The sequence below is a fragment of the Cynoglossus semilaevis genome, chromosome 12 (genome assembly GCF_000523025.1).
Source record: "Cynoglossus semilaevis isolate Cse_v1.0 chromosome 12, Cse_v1.0, whole genome shotgun sequence".
Lineage (NCBI taxonomy): Eukaryota > Metazoa > Chordata > Actinopteri > Pleuronectiformes > Cynoglossidae > Cynoglossus > Cynoglossus semilaevis.
Window position 1 is genome coordinate 4,960,294 of NC_024318.1, and position 8,211 is coordinate 4,968,504.

The 8,211-nt window shown below is 45.2% G+C and overlaps 1 protein-coding gene across 1 annotated transcript in view; it reads left to right on the top strand.

The window, feature by feature from the left end:
• The window catches only part of LOC103387093 (ARP2 actin related protein 2 homolog), a 15,902-nt gene extending 9,938 nt beyond the window's left edge, over nucleotides 1-5,964 (top strand). Inside the window, exons 8-9 of the mRNA XM_008321600.3 lie at nucleotides 1,913-2,045; nucleotides 3,908-5,964. Of these exons, the coding sequence (XP_008319822.1) occupies nucleotides 1,913-2,045; nucleotides 3,908-4,078 (304 nt within the window). The 3' untranslated portion in view covers nucleotides 4,079-5,964. The remainder of the gene's footprint in view (nucleotides 1-1,912; nucleotides 2,046-3,907) is intronic.
• Nucleotides 5,965-8,211: the final 2,247 nt, after the last annotated feature.

The following is an 8,211-nucleotide window of genomic DNA, read 5'->3' on the forward strand; positions in this document are numbered from 1 at the left end:
AGCGGGCACATGTCGAGCAGCAGACTTTGGTGTTGGCTGCTTCAGTCGACCACACAACACATTTCCAGACCTCGGGAAGAATCTCGTTTTTTGTTTTTCCTCTTTGAAACTAAAAATGAGTTCTTTTTTTTTTCTTCTTTTTTTTTTAATGTGGGCCACATGCACACACATCCACAGGCCTCACATTTCTGCCTGAAATAGCAACCCTGTTACACCAGCGCCTCCCGGAGGGTTTGTTATTGAAGAGTGGCACTATTCTGAAGTAGTCAAAACTAATGGGGTAACTAAATCTGTTCCTGCCCTCAGCTGCAGCCAGACCACCACAGGCCCGCTCTTGGCACCTCAGTCTGGGCCGCTGCCGCTGCCTAACTGTTTTTCCCTGGGACTCGAACACACAGGGCGCAGCTCTCGGTCCCTCCACCGGGCTGTGCTTTTCTTTCCAGGCCTCCGTTCCCTCGCAGGGAACCGCAGGAGTGTAAACGCTGCACCTGAGGGTCTGGACTTCCTGCACGCCTTAGCGAGCACATGTTGTGTCTCCCAGCTCACTGTGACCATGTGTGTTTGGGTTAGTGTAGGCGAATGGGAGCACAGGTGTCAGTACGGTCCTGTGCTCCAGGAACAAGGAGGCTAATGTGAGCGTGGCCGGAGGGGCCCTGAACTGCACCTTACATCATTTCCTGTGCAGCCACAGTGCGGGCTGAGGGCTGGGCTCCACTTCCTCCCACCGCCTTCAGCTGAATGAAGCCCTTTTTTTAACAGTCGCACATGTGAACGCCACTGGCCTCGGTGTGAAGCCCACTCTGTGGCCCAGTGTTGCTGCACAGTATCATTAAAGGAAAAAAATCTTTATTGACTTTAAAATAGAGAACTTTACATCCTTACGTCTTTAACAGTCTCTCTCTCTCTCCCTCCCTTCCCCCTTCTCGCTTCATGTCCTGCCTCCCACCCACATCCAGCTGCCAGATGGTCGTGTGATCAAGGTGGGAGGAGAGCGCTTTGAGGCCCCCGAGGCTCTGTTCCAGCCGCACCTCATCAACGTGGAAGGTGTGGGAGTGGCCGAGCTGCTCTTCAACACCATCCAGGCGGCCGACATCGACACCAGGTGAGAACATGGCTGTGGCTTTCACCGCAGACCAGTTTGGTCCACTTTAAACAGACCAGGGTTCTCCTCATCTGTTGGTCTGGTTTGAAAGTTCATTCAAACTCTGGTGCAGAACAAACGGGTCTGGCAAAAAGAATAGTTCTGGTTTACTTGCTAGTTAAGTTGGACATGGAGATTATTAGGACTGTAAGAAAATATTGATAAACTAAAATATCACGATGGTTCGTTTCCTGATACCATATCAATCTCCTCCTTCATCAATGTATTGATTGTTTTTTTTCTCACCAATGCCCAGTCCAATATTCCTGGTGTTGGTTCTTTTTCTTTTTCTTTTCTTTCTTCTCTAGTGATTCCAAATGTAGATCCCTCTGTGCCAGTGTTAGGAACACAGTGGTGTCAAACATACGGCCCGCGGGCCATGAGTTTGACATCCCTGATGGAACAGCACTGTGTGTTTACTATGATGATACTTTGACAGTTACATTGGGGGGAAAAAATTGACTACAGTTACATTGGGGGGAAAAAATAAACCTCAGTATATCGCTGTGACTGTAGTCTTGCAGTATATCGTATCGTTGCCTCTGTGTCGTGATACGTATCGTGTCGCCAGATTCTTGCCCTAGAAATGATGAATTCATTGAACCTTGAAGAGGAAATGAACCATAATGACATAGAACACCACACATTTCATGTAAATAACAGAACCTTCTGTGAAGCTCCAGACCTTGACATGAACTTTCACTTTATCTTATCACATGTTGCTGAATCTTTTTCCCTGTTCACACCCTGGATCTGTGCTCGACTCCTCAGGACCGAGTTCTACAAACACATCGTGTTGTCCGGAGGATCCACCATGTATCCTGGTCTGCCTTCCCGGCTGGAGAGGGAACTGAAGCAGCTGTACCTGGAGCGTGTGCTGAAGGGAGACGTGGACAAGCTATCGGTAAGTAGATCGGGCCCTCGGCTCCTCCTTTGACCCCGCGACCTACGTCAGAGCTGCTCGGACGTCCTCTGAGTCAAAACGTGCTGTAAACTCAGACACGAACAATGGATAGAAGCAGAGTGTTTTTTTCACAGATGAAACAAAAGCAGTTCTTACAGCGCCGAGCCTCTCGGTGGGTGTGAAATAATATTTCTCACTTATTCTCCGTCCGTTTGACGAGGTTCGGGTGGAGTTTCCCCAAACGTGAGAACGGTTTCAGAAGTCACAGGTTACAGGGAGTGTGTTTAGAAACTAGGACTTGAGTCAACGGTCAGTGTTTCCTCTGTAACATCTTCACACACATGGGTTTTAACTGGGGTAAAAAAAAATTATATTTAAACCATCTTTAATTCCCTTTTTTTAATTATTATTCTTTGACTTTTCGCCTTGTGCAGTATGCATGAGAAAAAAAATATTCTTTGACTTTTCTTTGTGCAGTATGCATGAACAGCCACCAGGTGGTGCCGTAGGCTGCAGGACCCTAACATCACCTGATCGTCGGTGCTTTTTTTATCTTAACTGCCTCATTGGGATTCAGACCCAACAGATACATACGTTGTTCAAGTTCATAACATCCGTGTGAATCACGTTTCCTTTTATTTGGCCTCGAGACTCGGATGGAAAATAAAAAAAACAATGTTTTCGTTTGGTATAAACTGATCTGTGTCCCAGGAACATCACGCTGGTAGCCTCTCAGCATTATTCTGCAGGAGTGTTGACTTTCTATGAATATTCTAGTTCAAGTTCATGGAGAGTTAGGTCTGAGTCACAGTGACTGATCGTCATTAATCTGTTCAAACATACGGTTTCACGGATGAAGGCCAGTCAGAGTCTGTTAACTGTGTCAACATTCAGGAGGATTTTTATTATTTGAAAAAAAGAAAAAAGTTTAGCCGTGAATAATAAACCTACAAGAACAAACAGGAAAAGAAAGAAGAAATAATTGTATTAAATATTTAGAGAGAGATTCTTGAAGCGATTTTAGTCGATCTTTTAAATAAGTTCATAACATTTTTTTAAATTTTCATTTATCTAATATGAACTATCAAACACACATACTGGTTTTGGTTTTTGTTAAGCATCTCACATTGATTAAATATCGCAATATTCCGTTTCACGATAAATCAATATCCTCCATCAGTGTATTTATTTTTTGATATTCAGATGGAACAGCATTGATTCTTTACACTTTGACTATAGTTACGTTGGTGGAAAAAAAAAACCTCAATATATTGTCGTGCCATAGTATCGCAATATATTGCTATATTTATTGTATCGGTGCCCTGTATCGTGATACGTATCGTATCGACAGATTCTTGCCAATACACAGCCCTAGCCTTGACTTAATTAAACTGTTCCAAATGTATCCTATTCCTGACTTAATCCCATCCTAATTGGTCAGTTCCATTCCCCTAGAGAGCAGAGTCCTGGGTTCGATTCCCAGAGGAACCATATAATAATACAATAATACAATGCTTTCCCAAATATGGGGTAAATATAGCACAAATTTAATTACTTTTTATTTTTAATCCATGCCCCAATCCAGATGTTTAAGACACTCCTGCAAAATGTCCCAGCGGAGGACGAATTGTCCAAAAGACAAGTGTTTGTCAAAGTGTGCCTATACCAGAAGAGAGCACCCCCCCCCTCTCCCCCTCTCCCCCTCACCCTGTCGGCACAAAAAAAAAGCTGCGAATCACATCCGATTCGAGGGAAACCCAAACAATGGCTGACTTTGAGTCAACAGGACCCGGGCCGGGGGTCGTTTCCTGTGGTTCAGGATCTGCTCACATCAGTCTCCTCTTTGTCTCCTCTCCGTGTAGAAATTCAAGATCCGTATCGAGGATCCACCCAGGCGAAAGCACATGGTGTTCCTGGGCGGGGCCGTGCTGGCCGACATCATGAAGGACAAGGACAACTTCTGGCTGACCCGGGAGGAGTACCAGGAGAAGGGAGTCCGAGTGCTGGAAAAACTCGGGGTCACCGTCAGATAAAAAGCTCTGAACGGACACAACCGCACACTCACACACACAGAGAAACACACACACACACACACACACGCAGGCATACAGGACACACGCACACACACCCCCTCCCCCCGCCCCCCCACATCCCCCCCCCACTCCCTGAACACCGCAGAGTAAAATCTATTGATCTTCATCTTTTCTTTTTTCCTCCTGGCTCTCGTTCCTCTTCGCGCTCTTTCACACCGGCACGGTTCTGGTTCCGGAAACCAAAATTCCAGCCCACCTGCTGCGGGTCTCACTCGAGAACCAAGGTTACGGGTTCAAAGACAAGCGTTTGACAGATTTGTCTGAGTCGCTGCGTCACGTGGTGAAGAATTTAAAAAAAAAAAAACGGTTTGAAACTCCCCTGTAGAAACGTGTGGTTCTGGCCGGTTCTAAAGGTCATTGTTGTTGTTGTTGTGGTTCCCCTGCAGAACCTTAGGTGATAGTGTTCTCCAGCTGAGCTGTTGACAAACGGACGCAGGGGGGCGGCGACGCGGACGCACGAGTTAGAGAACCAAAGTTCTGAACGGAACCAGAGCTGAAACCAGGTACTTAGCCGTGTGAAAGAGCCGAAGGAGAGAACCCCACAGCCGTCACCTCCTCCTCCTCCTCCTCTTCCTCATTCCTCTCTTGGCATCTCTTCGCTCCTGCTCTGGAGTTGGCTCCTGCTTCTTTCTGGGTTTTCTTTTTTTTTTTTTTTTTAAATTCATAATCAAGAGGGTAACTATTCTCCCCACTGGTGCATCTCGGACCCAGGTTTGTCCCGTACAGATGCAGAAGGAACCAGTCTGAGGAACGTTGAAGCTGCATGATGTGAATCACAGCCATTCAGTTTTTTTTTATTCTTAATTTAATGTTCTGAGCGGATTTGAAGGTAAATAAAACAACATTCAGGGTCCAGAACCAAACAGCCACGCACCACTTCCTCTGCTCCTCACCTCCTGCGGGTGAGACAGAACCCGTCGCACCTCTGTGTGAGATTTTCTTTTTTTTTTTTTTTTAAATAACATCTGACTTTTTTTTTTTCTTCTTATTGGTGTGAATGAATTCTGAGCTCATTTGTATCTTAATTCCTTTGGTTTTCACCTCCTCCCCCACCTCCTCCTCCTCCTCCTCCTCCTCCTGCCTCTGGCTGTGCACTACTACCATTGTGAATGGGCTGTTTGGTGGTGAAGAGAAGTTCCTCCATGTTTTTATGAAGAATTGACGGTTGATGCGATGACTAAAGGGACAAACGGTGCAGCGCTTGGACGGTGGTCGGGCGAGGGTACTGCAGGGGTGGGGGTCTCCTCGGCTACCCCACCCCCCCCGTCCCTCCTCTCCTCCGGCCTCTGGATGTAAACCTCTGATCTGAGAGAGCAGCTGTAGCCCTGTTGAAATCAGGCTGACGTTCCTCGACCGTCACCTTCCTCCTGATCAACTGACACCGGTGGATGGCGGGGTGGTATTGGGGGGGGGGCAGTCACAGGCTGACGGACGAGATTTGATTGGTTTAAAGAAGAGAAAATGTGGGAAAATAAAACGGTATATATTTGGGGTTTTTTCTTTCTTTTTTTGTTGAAGTTGAAATGCTGTGGAGATCACGGTTTTCATTGGTTTTCCAGTCTTTTCTGCCCCCCCCCGACCCCCGACGGTCGACATATCGATGACAGGAGGCACTTCTATTTTGTCTATGATAAATATGTATATTTTTTTTTCCTCCTTTTTCCATGAACGTCTCTCTATCCAGTGCCAAGTGCAGTTAATATTAACTGGATCTCACATCTTTTAATGTCTTTTCTTTTGTCACCGTTTTTGTTTTTATTTTCCTGTGTTGTTCATAGCATAACTGCCTAACGCTGATTTAAATAAAGAAAAGTGATTTATAAGGACCGTGGTCTGGACCGCACTTTGTTCTACACACACAGCTGGGAATCATGGGAAAAAACCAACGACGGTTCTGGTGTAAAAAAAAAAATCCCCGCGTCATCTGTGAAGTTGGAGATCGTTTCCCTGAAAAGTCAAAAAGTCGCCTTCAAGAAATACTACCACCAAACAGTGAGATACTACATCAGTGGTGCCCAACAAGTGGATCGGGGTCCACCGGTGGATCGCGGAGTGAGTGCTGGTAGATCATGAGCAAATAAAAAAATAAAATACATATAAATATAATTCTGTAGTGTGTAGTAGGGACCATATATCGTAAGAATTGAATCAGCACCTCAACATATAATTTATATAAATTAAAATAAAATACATATAAATATAATTCTATAATTCTATAGTGTGTAGTAGTAGTGTGTAGTATATATCGTAAGAATTGAATCAGCACATCAACATATAATTTATATAAATGTATATATTTATATAAAGTATGTTCATTTTATATTTATATACACATTTATATATATTATATATTGATATATATTTACCAAGATGGCGTCTCATCAAAATGAGGTTTGACCTCAACATGTGATGATGCATGAATGTTAAATAAGGAAGTGACTTAAACTAACTTTGCCGATATCGGATATGCCGATGTTGTCCAAACACTTCTGATTTCTGATTCCGATATCAAGCGATAATGATATGTGCAGCCGTTTAGGTTAAACGCGGAGGACACACACGTGTGCAGTGGAGTGCTGTGTCACAATGATGATACAGATAATAGTTTCACTTTCACTTTAAAACTATTTTAAGTTTCATCTGGGCCAAACCCGGGCGTTGCGTTATCAGGTTTTCATTGTCAGAGGAAAAAACAATAATGATAATCCAATAATCCGATAATATTGGTTGATACTTTCGGACTTTCCTAATGTTAAACCTCGAAATATCTGATAATAACGACATGAAATTGTGTTAAACAAACCGTGAAGACAATAACTATGATCGACAGACAGATGAACTTTATTGATCCCATGCTGAGAAACTACATTCTGATCAGGACAAGGATGGAGGGAGGAGTAGATGGATGTCCAAAGGAGATGAGGAGGAGGAGGAGGAGGAGGAAGAGGAGGACAGCAGCTGTGCTCTGAGCAGAAAGAGGAAGAGGAAATGGAACAGTGGCGCTGGTGGTGGCGCCACCAGAGGAAGAGGCTCTGTTTCCGTGCCTGAAATAAAGATCTCTCCCAGACTCTTCCGGGCCCCGTTCCATTTTAATCCCCGGACTCCGGACACTTCCCTCTCGACCATGACCTGTTATGATGTCCAGCTCCTCAGCGTCTCCGCTCAGACGACAGGGACAACGGCAGACGAGGGAGGACGTCTATTCAAGGACTGAAGTGGAGATTTGTTTAATCAGACAGATGTAGCCCCGCGGCTCCAGATTATTGTTAGCCTTCGCAAGATTAAGATTAAAAGATTAAAAACAATGTGGCCTTTGTAGAAAATCAAGTTCTTTTGCCGCGGCTAACTGTTAAATGTCATTTACGAGCTAGCTTCTTTACCTAAGCGGTATTAGCTTCTTGATAGCTTTCAGAATTGTTTAGCTTCTTTTTTCTCTCACTCTCGAACTGTAAACTCCATACAGGAAGTGAAGTCCAGACTGACGGGCTTGAACTTGTGGGATTTGTGCTGTAAGGCAACACCACTAACCACTCCTCCACTGTGCGGCCCACCTCTGGTATGCTAATGTTAGCTAACATGTTGCCACCATCTGCAGTCAGTTCTAATATTTGTGCTACTTCCTGTCGTCTCCTGGACTCCACTTCCTGTTTTCCATCCTCTGTTTTTCATTGGCTGTCGGCAGCGTGCGTCTGTAGTTCAGTGTGAATCTGTGTCCAGATTCAACATAAGTTTCGGGTCAGGTCAGGTCAGGTCAGGTCGGGTCGGGTCGGGTCCCCTCTCAGACTAACTGGTCCGGCCCACTGTCCTCAAATCCTGCAGACTTTGTCCAACCGGGAATCATGGGTAAAATCTTGGGTTAACATGGATGTAGGAGGTGTAACTGGCCCCATCTTTGCCTCCACTGGACCACAGCGCTGCTGCTGCTGCTGCGGGACACGAAACCTCCCATTCCTGTAAATTGCAGAAGGAAGTGAGCGCCGGTGCGTGGACCCACAGAGGGGCCGCGCTGACCCCATTACACAAGCAGATATCTTAAATGTTTGCACATGTGGACTGTGATGCTGTTTGCAGCC